Source organism: Engraulis encrasicolus, chromosome 7 (genome assembly GCF_034702125.1).
Source record: "Engraulis encrasicolus isolate BLACKSEA-1 chromosome 7, IST_EnEncr_1.0, whole genome shotgun sequence".
In the NCBI taxonomy this organism is placed as follows: Eukaryota; Metazoa; Chordata; class Actinopteri; order Clupeiformes; family Engraulidae; genus Engraulis; species Engraulis encrasicolus.
In genome coordinates, this window is record NC_085863.1 from 37,741,382 (window position 1) to 37,758,881 (window position 17,500).

Consider the following 17,500-nt stretch of genomic DNA (forward strand, 5'->3'; position numbering starts at 1 on the left):
CTAAAAACACATGAGTAAAACAGGAAAAAGTGAAGACAGCAGGGCCTCTTTTTTCTCTTTGAGGTACTGATTCTCAAGATCCTGCCGCCTGACAGGTGGAGAATGTGTAATGGTGCAAAGATAAGGAACAAAAAAAGTAGATAAAATGACATGAAACAGAAAAAAATCCAGAAAAGACGTCAGCATAGGGGAAAAAAAAGATTAAAAACAGATCGGGAATAGAGGAGTTGGGAGATGAGCCCAGTGGATGAAGAAGTATTTTTTTTAATGTGCAACACTACAAAGCGATCATGGCGCGGTCACATCTTTGCGGCGCGCTCAAAGCAAAGTCGAGGCCTCTGCGCAGCATGTTAAAGAAGCTGAGGGGATGGGGAGGCCATTCTCAAGGCTGCTGGGTTATTTATACCACTGCCTGGTGTCAGGAAGAATAGATTTCAACTAACCACAACGCATATGATGCTGCAAAGCGATACTTAGGAGAGATGACGATAGCACCAGTGCCTTGCCTTTTAATCTTTTAACGGATGTTTACGCCTGCTTGTTTAAAGTGTTGTAAACAGATTGCCAACAAGCCTGGATAAAGCCAAAACAGCAAGTAGATGTTAATCTTACAAACCAGACACACACTTACTAATGTGTCAAAGTGGCTGGTAAGTTTCCTTTTTTATCAGCCAAACTGAATTTTCAACTGCATTTGGCCGGTTGGCTGGTGTTGGTCTGCTTGCATGTATTTGTTGTGCTGACGGCCATGCCATTTTGCTGAAATGCTTTGTATGTAACCCGCCTGACCCGTGTCTTGTGCATAACATCTCCAGTGCCCTGAGGATGGCCTGTTGACCGAAAGCTTGGCAATTAAAACCAGCTCAAAGGATTTACATGTGCAAACATTTAACGTCAAGATTTTCAGCTTTTTCGCCTTGAGCATCTTTTAATATGAACAAGTTACATCACAGTCAGGGTCAAAACAAAACAAACCAAAACAAACAATAAATAGGGGGTGTTGTTTGGTACCCTTCATTTCTCCATCTCCTTCTTGATAGCTGATAAAAATGCCCCGTCATATTCGGCATACTGTACATAGTTGTGATAACCATCTATATCACCCCTACCCTCCCCAGCAGTGATTATCAACCTTTTTTGAGCAAATGTCCCCTTGACCTCATCATAAGCCTCCCAACGATCCCTTGACCTCATCATAAACCTGCCAACACCCCCCATTAGTATGAAAAAATAAAATGGACTAAGGCACCTCAATTGCAACCGAGTGACCACCCCCTCTCAGCTGAATCCTTCTCAACGCCCCCCAAGGGCTCTCCAACACCCCCTGGGGGGCTGTAAAGCCCCCGTTGAGAAACACTACTCCACACCAAGCTCTTCTTTATCTCCTGCTTAAGGTCATATAGCCTGATAAAAAAGTGACCCCACCTACCATATTTGGCATACATAGTTTAAATAACTCATTACCTTGACTGTCTGATACGCTCTACCCTCCACACCCCCACTCACCTCTTCTCCATCTCCTGTTTGATGTCGATGCCCTGTTTCTCCAGCAGCTCCTTCTGGGCGTAGCTCCAGTCCGCCGGCTCCCCCTGCTGGTCCTGGGCCGCGTTGCGCTCACGCTCCTGCCGCGCCTGCTCCGGGTGGTTGAAGCGGAACACATGATTCTTACCCATCACCACCCTGTTGCCTAGGAGACAGCAGCCAGCCAGCACAGCCAGCAGGGCCGAGAGAGAGAGAGAGAGAGAGAGAGAGAGAGAGAGAGAGAGAGAGAGAGAGAGGGAAAAAGAGAGAGAGACAGAGACAGACGTAGAGGGAGAAGAAAGGTGGGTGGGGTACAGACAAACCATTACATTTCAGGAGGAGAGCAGATGCATGACAAAAGATTTACAAGTGGAACTTGAAGAGGACAAAAAAATGGTGCATGTTACATAAAGAGTTCATGTTAAGACACATACCTGTGTGTGTGTGTGTGTGTGTGTGTGTGTGTGTGTGTGTGTGTGTGGTTTGGTTGGGTGTGTGATGGTACCTTGTTTGAGCAGCACGGGCTCTGTAATTTGCTTGCCGTTGACGTACGTCTCCGCCCCGTCCAGGGGCTGCACTACCACTTCCACTACAGGGAGAGAACAACACACACACTGCTGTGATAGTCTACACTTAACAAACAACACACACACACACACACACACACACACACGCACACACGCACACACGCACACACGCACACACGCACACACGCACACACGCACACACGCACACACGCACACACGCACACACGCACACACGCACACACGCACACACACACACGCACACACACACACACACACACACACACACACACTGGACTGAACACACACTGCTATCTGTCTGCACTAAGCACACAACACACACAGCACTAAAAACAGCACACACTGGCAGCTTGCACTACATACACAACAAACACACACTGCTTTGACAGCCTGCACAGACCACAGAGAACACATCCGCACACGCTGTACCCGTCCACATGAGAACAGCGGGCAATTACTGGCACGATATGGTTCCACATGGGGGTGCGTGCGTATGAGAGAGAGTGCGTGCGTGGCTGTCTGGTCTATTAGTAGGGTGTGTGTGTGTGTGTGTGTGTGTGTGTGTGTGTGTGTGTGTGTGTGTGTGTGTGTGTGTGTGTGTGTGCATGCTTGTCTGTGCTGTCTGTCAGCAGTGTATGCATGCGTGTGTGTGTGTGTGTGAGTGTGTGTGCGTGAATTTGCATATTTCAATGTGCTGGCGTGTATGTGTTTTTGTGTTTGTGTTCCAGTGTCCTCACCCTCTCCTGACTCCGTAACTCTGCTGCAGAAGATGCAGTGCTGCTCCTTGATGAACTGACCACTCAGACGGATGTCCACGTCTGTCTGGCCGACCCTGTTGAAACCAGACAAACAAGTTAGTGGCACCTTGTGACTACTTTGTGTGCCATCTTGTGACTACTTCTGTGTGTATGTATACACTTGAGTCTGCTCCACCCAATGGAAACCCTCCAAACCCTCCATTGACATCACACAAACTTAGAAGCAGCATCTCACAACATACGCAGTAGCAACACGAACACTTTTTGCTGTTTAATGATGAGGGCGCAGTGCACCGCAATGTTCAATCCAGTAATGATGTTTGGGTGATTTTTTTGGTCACAGGTACCATCAAACCGTTTCTTCAAACAAGTTCTAATTTAACTCAACTCAAACGTTAATGTCTCCCCCAGGAAATGAAGTTTGTAGGCCATGTAATTACAACAGCTGATGAGAATCCAGTCTACAAAAGACATTAATTCAACCTCCACCATACCATCAAAGAGTGAATACAGATGAGCTGCATTTTCAGCCATTTTGAGCAAACCCTGTTATATAATGAAGTGTGCCTCAAGCCTTTCTCCAAGTTCTCTGTATCTACACACGACTAAATGATTATACCTTCGTGTTACAATATCCACAAGATGTAAAAAAAAAATGCTTAATAAATGTACACATACTCTCTAGTTAGTTATTACGCATGTCCAACTAGAAGCTGGTTAAAAATATGATATTGTCGTAGGTTCAAACGGTAGATGTGACCAAGAGCTATGGATGCCCTTTGAAGTCGCACTCAAATATACATCACAGAGGTTCCAGAAGACCAGGGTTCCTCATAAAGCAAGTTACCCAATACATTCCAGATGGGATTTGCTTCACCAGACAGCTGAACTTCAAAGGGTTTTTACAAGACTTTACTCAGGTATTTCCCCAGGAATTTCATTTTTCACTGCTACCGTGTATATCCAAATTGCTGCGGTAAGATCAACAGTTGATCGCAGTTACTGTGTGCGCGCATTTTTGTTATAATGCGAGGGTCACACGCTGCACTTAAATGTATCCCCACGAACACGATCACAGGATGTACAGAATGCTCAGGGCTGCTGACGACTTTTTTTCTGGACCTGGGACAAAGCCATCTGAAAGCCCCCCTCATCAATAGAGCTCTACATGTGCTGTAATGAGGACCTAATTTTGACTCCCGGGCCCAGGACAACTGGCCCGTTTGCCCCACCTTCGGCTTCCCCGAGTACGCCAAAATGACACCGGTGATTGATTGCCATATGTTAATAGACAGCCCATCCGGACATATTTATGACCCATGTGTATGATAAGTAGGTGAAGACATCCTTCAGGTCAACAAAGGGATTGTTTGTTTTTAATAACATTCTGTTGATGGCTTGTCACATTACCAGCACAAAGTCAATAACGCACAGCGCTGTGGGTTGATTGTTTGTCTGAAAAGAATTAGCGAGTGCTAATGGATTCAAGGCCATGCCTGTTTTGATAAATGCTCAGAGGCACTGCCGCAATAGATTACCAAAATAGGCCACATCTGAGGACAAATGCCTAGTACATTGCTGCAGTTGAGATTTTCCTCGTCAAAATGGCAATTATAATTTCCCGTTCTCAGTTTCTTAAAGGAGAATTCCTCCCAATTTCAACATGCAGTTGCATTGCTCACACCACCCTTGACTTGTCAGTACCCGGCCTTTCTTCTTTTTGTTCAGCCCTTTCCAAGATCCTGCCCATTCTAGGGGGCATGTTTAGTTTCTGTACTTTTTGTAAAAGTGTTTTAAAACTCAACCCAACTCCAATTAGAATGGGCAGGATCTCGAAAAGAGCTGCACAGAAAAACACTGCATCGGATACTAACAAGTAACACAACGGCATGTCGAATTTGGCAGCATACTCCTTGGCAGGATTTTCTGCTATGCTTAGGGCTCAGTCTACCATAAAGTGGAAAGTTTCCTGCTGTAGACCAAAGGGTGGTGGGGGCTTGGGAGAATTTCCTTGCTAAAAGCTTAACCCTTTCAGGAGTACCATCACATGTGTGATTCAAATATTGAGTAATGCAAAGTCAGAAAGTCTGGAGCTCGCACTCAAAAAAGACTTGAAAAGAGATGCCCAAATAAAGTGGGTTTTTAATGATCTCACAATATGCCGTGCTGTATTTACAAAGGTGCAAACGTTTCGGGTGATCCCATCCTCAGTGCAAAAAAAACAGAACAAACATTCACATAGGTTTAAAAAGGAAGTGACATCAGAAGCCAGGAGGCAATCATGATTCAAATATTGGCAACATTTTGTCACAAGCACAAGCACACAGGATTTTGTACACAGAGGTGGGAGCTGTGGAATGTGTGAGTAAAATTCTAGAAGACCTGTTGAAAACTCTTTACTCCTCAAAGGGAGTCTACTTGCATAACGCATGAGGATGTCAAAAAAGAAGCCATCCATCAAAACAGCATAATTGGTGTCAGTGTTGTTTACCTAGTCAGGCCCTCCTTTATGTAGTAGATGAGGCATTCAGACATCAGAGGATCTTCATTCAAGTTCACCAGATGAGGCGTCTGCAACACACACACACACACACACACACACACACACACACACACACACACACACACACACACACAAAGTGTGAAAGCTAACTCCCGACACAATGATGGTTTTAGCATTAGTTCTGTTGGCCCCCCAAGACATGTCTGTGGAGCTCTACTCGCACAAGAGGGCTCTGTGGCGTAGCCGAGGATAATTACGGCTGGAAAAACAAATTATGGCCTGTTTGAAAGTGTGTTTGTGCAAGGGATTGTACAGGGTGGCGGGAGCGGAGGGCCTGCAGTATTATATATGCCGCGTGTGTGTGTGTGTGTGTGTGTGTGTGTGTGTGTGTGTGTGTGTGTGTGTGTGTGTGTGCGTGTGTGTGTATATATGTGTGTGTGTGTGTGTGTGTGTGTGTATGTGTGTTTTAGAATGCGTTTGCTTAAGGGATTGCATATGCTGTGTGTGTGTGTGCGTGCGAGAAAGGTGTGCGTGAGACTGGTGTGCATGTGTGTATACACATGTACTGCGCTTGTGTGTGTGTGAGATTACTGTGCGCGTGTATATATGCGCGTGGTACGTGTGTGTTTGAGAGTGCGATTGTGTAAGGGATTGTGTGGGGTGGGGGACAGCGGAAGGCCCTGGAGTGCTGACTCACCCGTTTAGGGGAGAAGACCCCCACCGTTCCTCCGTCCTCGCGGATAGACACGCCCATCTCCGCTAGCAGGGCCTCTCTGTGTACACACACACACGCACACGCCACACACAAACGGAGTTGAACAAAAGGTGTGAGAGAACCACCCATGGACATCCAAATACTACTGCGTTCATGACACGCACAGCCAGCCAAACCACAGCATTGACTGGGTGGGGTGGAGGGTGTTTATGTAACAGAGAAGGGGAATGAGTGACAGGGTAAACGAGATAGAGCGATACAGCAATAATGAGAGACACAGGAAGAGAGGCGGAGAGAGAGAGAGAGAGAGAGAGAGAGAGAGAGAGAGAGAGAGAGAGAGAGAGAGAACGAGAGAAAGAGAGAAAGAGAGAGAGAGAGAAAGAGAGAGAGAGAGAGAGAGAGAGAGAACGAGAGAAAGAGAGAGAGAGAGAGAGAGAGAGAGAGACAGCGACAGACATACAGACACAGAGACAGAGATAGAGAGGGACAGAGAGATGTACTGCATATATACACAGAGGGCATCTCTCCAGAACATGCTTCGACAATATAAAATGTATTTTGTCATGGTAATAGAGCTCTGATGAACTGAATTGAATTGCGAAAGACAGAAACAGATAAAGAGAAGCATGTTTGCACACTGACATGAATTGAGAGCAAAAGAGGCAGAGAGTGAACAGGAGAGAAGGGTATAAAGGAAAAAGTGATGTAGTGTCATTGATGAGAGAGAGAGAGAGAGAGAGAGAGAGAGAGAGAGAGAGAGAGAGAGAGAGAGAGAGAGAGAGAGAGAGAGAGAGAGAGAGAGAGAGAGAGAGATGTTTCACCTTTCCTGTCGGATGGCCTCTGTTTTCCTGAGTTTCTCCTCCCAGGTCTCATTCATCTCTGCTATGATCTTCTCCGTTTCCTGTGACGGAACAGTGAGGATGAGAGAGGGCAAGGACAAAAAAAATATGACAAAGGGAAAATAAAATGGGTTTGTGCACCTGAAATTTCAAGGCGTTTGTGTTCAGCAAAAGAGAAAAGGGATTCATAGATCTGTGCGGCATGATGAAGCAATGGGTAAATGTTACGTACTAAAAGCAGCATCTTTGTAAATGTTTGTGTAACAGTCTCTGTGTGGGCCATTGTTACTAGTAAATTAAATTATATTCCTGAAGTGCATTTAGAGCCTTTTTATGCCTTTATCATGATGGGATCATAAATAACTTGGAAAGGTAATAAGTCAATTTTCATTTTCTAGAACTAAGGCGGGCTTTGGCAGGCTTATGATAAGGTCAACAGGGCGTTGGGAGGCTTATGATGAGTTCAAGGGGGTGTTCGTCAAAAAATGGTTGAGAACCCTGATTTTAACTAATGTCCCACCATTAGCCTCTCGGCTGCCTCCTCCTTGCTGATGGCCGTGCAGGGCCCCTGCTCGTCAGAGGGGGGCCCGTCGTGGAGAGGTGAGGTCGGGGCAGAGAGCGAGGAGGGCTCCAGGGGGCTGAGGCCCACCCCCGGACTCTGGCCCAGCTCCATGGCACTGGAAGAACCGCCTGACGTCAGCTTGGCAAAACTGGTGCCGTCTGGACCTGGGAACAACAACAGCAGCCGGGAGTTGGTGAGTCTGTATGGTGTGCCTGTGTATGTATAAGGAGGTGTATGTTTGTACAAGGGTTTGTACATACGTGTGTGTGTGTGTGTGTGTGTGTGTGTGTGTGTGTGTGTGTGTGTGTGTGTGTGTGTGTGTGTGTGTGTGTGTGTGTGTGTGTGTGTGAGAGTGTAAAGTGTGCATGCTTTTTGTGCACTTCAGTGTGTATGTGCACATGCTTTGTATCAAGAGACGCTGTTTGGGAGCGAGAGAGCGAGAGCGAGAGAGAGCGAGAGCGAGAGAGAGAGAGAGCGAGAGCGTGTTTGTGTGTGTGGTGCGTGTGTGTGTGTGTGTGGTGTGTAAACGAAGTGTGTTTGTTCGTTTGCTCAGCCAGTTAATTAATGGCTGAACAGTGACCTCCTGTCGTTAGTGCATGAACCGTGCAAACCTAAATGTGGCATCTCATCTACGTGGGATGGTAATTCCCTACTCTGCCTGTCAGTGTGTGTGTGTGTGTGTGTATGAGAAAGAGAGAGATGGAGTGCAAGAGTGCTTATGAGCAAGCGAGCGAGTGAGTCAATGAATAAGCCAGAGAAAGAAAAAATATGAATGAGTGACTGGGTAAATGTGTATGTGAGAGACAGAAGCAGAAAGTAGAGGGGATGAAGGGTGCAAGAGGGGTGTGTGGTTGTGTGTGAGTGAGAGAGAGAGATGGAGGAGAGATGAAGAGTCTGTGGTATGTTTACCGGGGGTCAGAGATGAAATTAGCAAAGTGTGGGGGGAAGAGACATACAGAGAAAGAGAGTAAGGGAGAAGGGGGAGAAGGACAGCAAGAGAAAGATAGAGTGTATGGTATGTTGTGTGGTGTGTAGTATAGTATAGTGTGGTATGTTGAGTAGTATTACCGGGGGCGGTGATGAGGTCGCTGAGGCCCTGAGAGAGGAGCAGCTCCTTCAGCCTGTTCACCTCCTCCTTCAGCTCCCTCACCAGCCGGGCATTGGGGTCCTCGTTAATCACCGCGTTACAGCGGATCTGCTTGGCCCTGTCCGCATACCTGAGCACACACAGGGGGAGAGGCACACACACACACGCAAGTACACATACACACACACATAAATACAAAATCAGAGGCTCCATCCCTGACACGCACGCGTATGCACACGCACACGCATGGACGCACGCACGCACATTGTGTGCATTCAGGACATTCTTGAACATCGGACAGGTTTGAACATTGACATGGACATTTAGGCATCCTACTCAGTGCACATGGCTGCACTTCCTTAATGATTTTGTTAAGGTAAACAGTTGGGACTGTGGATGCTGGAATGTGTAAAGATCACTTCATATACTTTTTTATAAATATAATTTTAATATATTTAATATAATATTTAATGTACAATTATTCCACACCACGAGAGACCAATGTCTTCACCCATTAAGACGGGGAAACAAGTATTTTGTAATCTACCTTCAAGAACAGATGAAGCATCTACGTAAGCTTATTTACCTTCAACAGCGTTGACACTCCTGTTAATGGGTCTCAATGGGTTAAAATGACCAAGGGGCTTTAGGTGACTGACAAGTGTTGCAGATCCTGTCATTATGCAAGCAGTTTGTAAAATGCAGAGGCTGAGAATCACGTGGAGGAGGAAGTTTGAACACATGCAGGTCTGCATATGCATTTTTGTTTCTTTTTATTCCATGGATGTTTGAAATGTGTTTTTTCATTCCATGTCAGAATTACATAACAAAACAAAAAACCTTTAGTGGAGCTGAGAATCAGTCTTTTCTGTATGGAATGTCTTTCTCCACTCAGTATTGTTTTTCTGTGGTAGGAAATGCACCTCTGGCTGCGCATCTCAAACAAGCCATTTTCCCTCCTACATATTCCGAGCACACATATTAGTGTCACGGCTGGTTTAACTCGAAGTATGTGAGGGGGGGGGGGGGGGGGATGCAATCTCTCTCTCTATCTGTGTGGAAGGAAGCCATGGGCCCTCTCTGTCAGGAAACATAATACCCACTCGGACAACTCAACCAGCAAGCTTGTCACTCCCTTCATACTTGCAACACTCAAGAGGTAATTTGTGCGTCAGCGCGTCACCTGCCTGTCTGCATGCTTAAAATCCTGTAAATCCAGGTGTTATTCATGGGTGTGTTTGTGTGTGTATGTGTTTGTGTGTGTGTGTGTGTGTGTGTGTGTGTGTGTGTGTGTGTGTGTGTGTACCTGAGTGTACTCAATGTTTCCTCATAGTTGATGTCGGCTGGACTAAGAGCTGCAATCATGGCTGTACGCGAGTTACCACCTGCAAAAGCAGACACAGTTTATGGGTTAGTGAAGAGGAAGAAAATACACAAACACACAACCCAACACAATACACTAGTAATAGCAGTAAAAGTCCCCCTTCCTCATTCACACGCATACGTATATGTATACGTATATCTATGTATGTGTTTATGATTCGTGCAATGGAATGAACTATATGCCCTGCTTTTATACAGAGACCCAAGAGAAATTTCATGCTAGCATGACAATAAAGTCTATTCTATTCTGTTGACATACATGCTCATCCCCATACAAACAGTACATTAGTCAAGCACATAAAAACAAACATGCACCCTCAGACACACTAAACACACACACAGACATCAGCTTCACCTAAGTTTTCTCTCAGCAGCCATGTCAGCACAGAGTCTCGGTAGGGGATGAAGTCGGATTTCCTCTTCTTGGTACTTTGCTGTGGGGGGAAGCGGGGGCAGGGTATAGCAGGACAGTGGTGGGTACAGGGGGAATGGGGTGGGTAGACAAATGCAGATATGCAGAATAATGAGTCACACATATTGAATCCGTGGGGAGATTGCTCCCTCCCTCATTCCCTCAGTGTCACACTCCATGAGGAAGTGCCAAGGCGACCCCTAATCAATGCCACTTGGCATAAATCAATATCTCCATCAGTGCATTAGCCTGATTGAGTCTGGACGCCCACCTCCCCCTCCAAACACTCCCTCCCCGGGCCAGACAGCAGAGCCGTTCAAATGTAATACGTTTCCAAGTGACAGCCGCAAACAGTAATTCTAGTGGAGGCTAGGGACGGATGTAAAGAAATCAAGAGGAGAGGAGCGGAGAGGGGGAGGGTAATGGATGATGAGATGGGAGAAAGATGGCACAGGACCAAAAATGGGAAAAAAGGCAGAGATGGGATGGAGAGAGAGAGAGAGAGAGAGAGAGAGAGAGAGAGAGATACAGGAGTACTGAGCAAGACTAAGGTAGGCCGACAGAAGAGACAGAGAACAGATTGGGATTGATGGTGCGTGTGTGTATGTGTGTGCGTGCAAGACAGACAGACAGAGATAAAGAGAGAGGGCACGTACCATTTCAGCCAGAGCAGAGATGACCTTCCCTAGGGTGGTCAGTGACTTGTTGATATTAGCACCTTCCTGAAAAATGACAACAAAAACACACAAAATCCTATTAACAACATAAAATTGTTTTTTTCCAAAAAGCCAATTCCCAGAAAGCACCAATGTTTTGATGGACTTGATAAAAGGCCAGACCCAGTCTGACATTTAAGGTGAGGTGTGAAGAGTGGCATCAAAAGTGTGGCTTGAGAGTGTTACCTTTAACCTCATGCCTTTGGCTCCCGTAGAGTCGGCCCGCTCACTCCCCGCCAGGTCCACCAGGCTGATCTTGCTCACCTGGGAGAACCAGGACACAAAAACTTCAACTTTCAGTTTCATTAGAAACAAACTCTGGCTTTATTGTCTACACTTCTGACCAGTGACCACCAAAATCCAGCAGAAGAGCTAGAGTGGAGCATTTTTACTTTGCTCCCATCATGAATAAAATGACTTTGATTCACAAATCAAAATGGTTCAAAGATGGCTTTATGCAATTGATGTTAAAATGCACACGACAGTCCAAGGCCTGATTTCAAGCAGCATGCCAGAGCCCCTGTTAATGTCATAGCATTAATCAGCATATGTAGAGGACCAATCCACCTTATATCCACAGTGTCCCAGCTTCCGCAGCGTCCTTACTGCTCACAACCAGCCCTGGCAGGGGGCTCCCCTAGGTGGCCGCTGGTCTCTGCCTGAGGTTTCTTCCTGGCTATAGGGTTATTTTCTCAGACCTCATTGAGCTTTTCCCCCCTACAAACTATGAATCAAGCGAAAGGGAGTTTTTCCTCACCCCTGATGCCACCAGGGGCCGCATCTCAGCGCCCAAATTCAGTGTGACTATCTATGACTTGTGCTAGACCCAGACACTATGGACCTTACGCCTCTAAGAATCCTGGTCCCAACCTACGTGGACCTTATGACTCTACAATCTCTATCTATCTCTTCTTCCTCCACCTTCTTGCTATTTCTACCTCTCCTTTTAAATCCATCTCTAACAATGATGTTTTTCCCCATTTGTTAAGTACTTTGAGTTGCATGCCTTGTATGATACAGTACAAATACAATTATTATTAAATTATTATTATTATTATTTCCCTGCCCATTTCAACGTTGTTGTGCTCCCACAGAATTTCTGGTCTGCTAGTTCTGGTTAGGCTGCTCATAGCCATTATGAATGATTTAAAACTAGCAAGCACTAGCAAAATAGTAATGGAGACATCCTTGTAACTGTGGATTATAAGGTGAATAGTAGCCATTGCTCAAGAGTGTGTGAGAATCTGCAGGTAGGACAAAAAAAAACAGTAGTATTTTGTGTAGGACCATGTTGCACGGAAGCAAAGCCCTTTCATGACCTCGTCTTTGTTTACAAGTCGCTAGTGGGTTAACTTGGAGCTGTAAAGCTATACACAGATATATTGGTGACACTCGTAGACCACACACACAGCCACACCTTTGCGTTCTCTCACTTGCACGCACACACATGCGCGCAAACACACACCTTCTCTGTGTCAAGGTTAGTCATCTGATCATGTCTGCGTTGCGTGAAGAGGATTGTGAAAACCGCATGGGAGCGACTGCTGGTCTCATTCATGTTGGTAGCTGCCACAGTCCTGAAAAGAGAGGACACAGGCTTATATTTCATCTCCCATACAAACACACAGACACACCCAATCAACCTATATAGTACGAAGCACCACCCAATACTCAATGCATATGCTTTATCACTTTCACTTGTGTTTGTCTAAAAGTGTGTCTTTTATTAGAAAAGCACTTTCACTATTGGTTTTAAACATGCGTTATAAACCTACTTAAGTGCACTGCCAGCAGAACAGAACTTGAGACAATAAAACTGAGTGTGAGCATATCAGTGTTTCCCGACTTATCGCAGAGTCCATGTTAATGAATAGCCACTCCACTAAAAAAATCATTGCTGTCGTCTGACACACTAACATCAATAACGGCAGGGCGGTGCTACTTCAGAGCTCATATCAGCAATGCACCTTGGGAGGCCAATGCAGCACCCAAGATATTTTACACTCTTCCTGTATTCTCTCTCTGATAATACTCCTATCATCCATTTCCTCTGGTTTCCTCAGCACTGTGTACCTAAGCAGCAACACTGCATACTAAGCAATACTAGCTGTATACATTATCCGCCACTTCCTGGGGGATTGCTTTTGTTTACCTAGCTTTGTTGCCACAGTCCATGAGGTCAGCGATGTCGCTGTAGCTGGTGACGGCCATTTTGGAGAGGTCTTCCACGTAGGGGCCCAGGATGGGGTGCTCTCGCACCCGCAGGGGGCCTTTGCTCTTTGGATTCAGCAGGTCTCTCACGCGCTCACAGTAGATCTCCATGTAAGACACCTGACCCAGAGAGACACAGAGCGAGACAGAGGGACTTAGTAATACCCCAAAATATGCAACATGAAAAAACAAAATCACTGTTAAACCCTTTGACAAATGCCATTGCATTCGCTAATCCTCTTTACTAACGAAAAAATAACTTGTTTTTATATTCAGAGCAAAGGTCAAGAATCCCAAGCGCTCTAAGAAACACAATGTTTGCTTCACTTTTGTGCAATCTTCGAGAAGTTATTTGTGAAATGATCTGATTGCGCACATGACCCCAGCCGTGGTGATACGGTAGCAAAAGGAAGGAATGTTCCGGATAAGAAGTCAGAATGTGTGGCGGAAGGCAGACACAGACATCAATAGCAGCACCAACACCACCAACACCACGGGTCCCCGAGTGTGCACCAGGCAGGCAGCCACAGGGTATGATCAATAGAGCTGGTGTTTGCATGGAGTGGTGCACCAAAAGCAGATCGTTACACAGAGGAGAGATAATGCTGGGTTCCACTCACTGCCAGATGTTAGAGAGGTTTGGGGAGAAATAGTCCCCTTTAGCCCACTTCCTACTGTACTGTTGAGCACTGCTTTGTGTGTTTTTAGGTTATTTAACCAACTGAGACCTGTGTCCTCCCCGTTAATTTTCTGGTGACATATCTTCTTGCTGGTTCCACTTTATTTTACTGTTCAGGTTACATCGACAAGGTTAAATGTAACAAAGTGTGCATTAGTATGTAACACTTTAAGCTTGCACTACCATAGGAATATACCATACCATATTGTTACTCACAGTGAGAGTACATGCTATTACGAAAATATGAATATAATATGCTGCACTGTACCTTTGTTCTTAAGGTGTGTTGGTCAGAGTTGGGTGAGGGGTAGGGGATGGGGTGGGGAATGTGGTGTTAAGTTGTTTGATTTGTTTTTTTCCCCTTTACATTCATAAATAAAAAAGTGAATCACAAAAAAATATAATATGCTGCATATCATCATACGAAGATCAGAAAATAAAATGTAAGTATGCCAGTAAGTCACAGTAAAGAGTACAGATGCTGATGAGTGATGTTCAAATGACAAATGGTTATGGGCTGGGCAGAGATGACGTTGACTTGGCTCTCTCGTGTGCCATCTGCAACGCGAGGGGTTAAAATAAGCCACAGGCAACGCCCATCATGTGCAGTTGTCACATTCTACACCTCTTCCTGAAACTCGGCCCCCACCCCTCCTAGCCTGGGAGCTGGACGAGCCCACTTCCTGGTTCTCCCAGTCACGCGGGGGAAGGGCAGGGCTGTGCAATGTTGTGTTGTGCGCCTGCTATGTTGTGTTGTACCAGAATCTCTGGTTGTACTGTACTGCACTGCACTGATATGAATTCAATGTAGTGTGTTGAAGTGCTGCACCATCATACTGTGTGCGTGCGTGCATGCGTGTGTGTGTGTGTGTGTGTGTTGAGTTGTTCTGCGTTGTGTTGCGATGTACTGTGCTGTTTGGTGATGTGATGTGCTTTGTTGTGTAGTGCTGTGCTGCTTGGTGTTGTGTTCTGTTGTGTTGCAGTGCAAGGATGTGCTGTGCAGCGTTGCGCTGCACTTTCTTCTCTGTGTTGTACTGTAGTGCAATACATTTTTAGTGTGGTATGTGAGGCCCCATGTCTTACCTCAACTGAGAAGGACTGGTCAGGGTCAACGTTGTCCACTATGCGCTTGAACAAATCCTCACAGAGCTGGGGGAAGGATAAACATAGCACAGTCATAACACGGCCGGCTACACCAAAAACGACAGCAGCTGAGGGCATAACACCATGGAAAACACCGGCCTTTTAAACATTAGCACAGTTTAAGTAGCTAAGATGCCATGGTAGGTCTACTTGTTTAGGTGTTTTTGAACAAGATGATTTAATGATTAAGTATCAAATGCGATATTTCATCGGGCTACATCAAAATGCCGTGAACCACAGATGCCCTTCTGTGTTGGGTGGCACTGTACAAAGAAGAGTTTCACGAGGTCCTAACTTAATATAGACTTCGGCATTTGGGCACTAAGCAGTCACGTTATATCTACTTCAGCTGTTCAGATCGTGTTCCCGAAAAACACGCAACAATGTGGCTTTTGCGTATTTATAAATGCGGTATTTGTCTAAAAATACATCTGCTTACTTGCTTGCCTTAAATATCAGTTACTCTGAAGCTGCATGCCTCTACTATAGCAATCTCTTGTATGAAATACATTTCCCATGATGCCCAGGTTCAGGGGACTAGAGCTCAGAGCTCTGCAAACAGGAAGTTGCATAGTTCCAGGCGAAAAGTCAACACACCGATTGTGCACAGACTTGGCCAACTTGCTTGGCTGCCTAGATGATTTGATTTTGTTTTGCATGCATTACATGCACACGCAGAACCAAAGCACATTTGCAAATAAAAATTTAGAGGTATTTACAGTAAAGCAACAACTCTAGACCCATGTCTTCTAGGGGTGGTACGGTTCACAAATGTCACGGTTCGGTCCATATCACGGTTTCAAGGTCACGGTTTTCGGTTTTGTACGGTTCTGTTTTTTTTTTTTTTTAATAAAATGTATTATATAAAAATTAGAATGAAAATGTAAGCTCATCATGGGTATGGGTATGTTGAATTTGACTTCATTTAACCCAACTGAAAGAGGAAAGATATCAATGATTTTAACATGCTTCCATTTATTTCACAAAAAGGAGAACTAAGTCCTAACTTTTAAGTTGACAAATATTCAAATATTACATGCTTTAACACATTTGACGTGTAAAAATAAAACAGCTACAGTCCTGTAGGCAATGGGACCATTAGGTCAGTGCAGTATGACTATTTTGGTTAATGACACACTGTGAACGAATGGGACTTTTATTTTGATACCGCTTTCTGCAAGTTTTGCGCTTATGAATCAGTTGCTTCCTATCATGAAACTGCCGGCCGTGAGAAGCATAGAAGTAAAATCAGAAGTCAAATTCAATTTTAAGTGAACAGGTGATAGGGTTATGTTATGTTAAAATGTGAAAGTTAAGGTAACAAATAATTTTAAAAGATCGTTTTTTTAGAAGTGTATGCACAAGAATGTTTCACAAAACTCCTGTGAAGCTGAGCCTTTTAAAACAGTCAAATTTTATTTTGGTTAGGCCTATAGTGTTAAACATCAATGTTAACTAGGCAACAGCACAAAGTCCCCTTCCGTCCGTCAGAGTTTAACTGGCTACATATAATTAGGCCTACAGTTGATTGCAGTTAAGGACAGCGCAGTGAATCTGATGGATATGTTCAATTATCTCGCATTTTGCCGTCCGGAATCCCCATTCAATGCCACGTGGATAGCCTACACTAGGCTACTGTAACGTAAGTCATAGTCTACTTTGTTCTGCTAATCTGTCATTGTTTGTAAATTCATGTTCATTTAATTTAAAATGGTCAGCATAAAGGCTGGGAACAGTCACTTGCGCTAACGTGGAGAGAGAGGGGGGAGAGGGTGACGCTCGCTGACGCTGCTGACCGACCTGCACTTGCTTGTAGGCTACTGTAGCCTAGTCAGCTGGTGCATGCTGTTACATTATGCCTTTCAGTTGGCTGATAGAAATCAGTCTTTCCACACTCCATATCCTACGTAGTCTTTGTGTTTTATGCTTGTAAAAGTAGTAGGATTTTAATAGCATCGTCCGCCGGTGGTCACTCTATTTTTTTATTTTTTTTTTGAAACCGTGGGCACCGTGCGGTTGCCCACTACCCCGTTCCGTGACATACAAACCGTACGGTCTCGGTTTGCAACGCAAACCGTACCATTCCTAGTGTCTTCTGAAACCCTGAGCCATTCAAAGAGTGTTTGCTTAGAATATCTGAAATATGTATCTGGCTGAACTCTCTCTTGCACAAGTGTCTTCTGTAACATGAGTAAGCAATGAGATGTCAGGTAAAAACACATTTCACCCAACCAGCTCTGAATAAACTAACCGTGATGAGTACCCAACACTGATAGACCAGTTTCTCAGTGAAGTCAGCTGCGTTGGAAGGAAATATGGCAGGGTTTTCACTTTCAGAATCTGGAAGTGAAACCTCACTGACTGTTCTTGGGTATGGCCATGGAAGTAAGAGTTAGGCTAATCCCATTGACTTCTTTGTTCAATTT

At 45.1% G+C, this 17,500-nt stretch overlaps 1 protein-coding gene across 1 annotated transcript in view; it reads right to left on the reverse strand.

The window, feature by feature from the left end:
* kif1ca (kinesin family member 1C, a) overlaps positions 1–17,500 on the reverse strand; it is a 36,608-nt gene that overhangs the window by 9,463 nt on the left and 9,645 nt on the right. The window contains exons 5-19 of the mRNA XM_063203441.1: positions 15,015–15,080; positions 13,194–13,372; positions 12,507–12,618; positions 11,228–11,305; positions 10,982–11,047; positions 10,269–10,347; positions 9,837–9,915; positions 8,512–8,660; positions 7,402–7,607; positions 6,864–6,943; positions 6,025–6,100; positions 5,316–5,395; positions 2,804–2,898; positions 2,027–2,110; positions 1,507–1,687 (exon numbers count right to left, since the gene is read on the reverse strand). Of these exons, the coding sequence (XP_063059511.1) occupies positions 1,507–1,687; positions 2,027–2,110; positions 2,804–2,898; positions 5,316–5,395; positions 6,025–6,100; positions 6,864–6,943; positions 7,402–7,607; positions 8,512–8,660; positions 9,837–9,915; positions 10,269–10,347; positions 10,982–11,047; positions 11,228–11,305; positions 12,507–12,618; positions 13,194–13,372; positions 15,015–15,080 (1,610 nt within the window). The remainder of the gene's footprint in view (positions 1–1,506; positions 1,688–2,026; positions 2,111–2,803; positions 2,899–5,315; positions 5,396–6,024; positions 6,101–6,863; positions 6,944–7,401; positions 7,608–8,511; positions 8,661–9,836; positions 9,916–10,268; positions 10,348–10,981; positions 11,048–11,227; positions 11,306–12,506; positions 12,619–13,193; positions 13,373–15,014; positions 15,081–17,500) is intronic.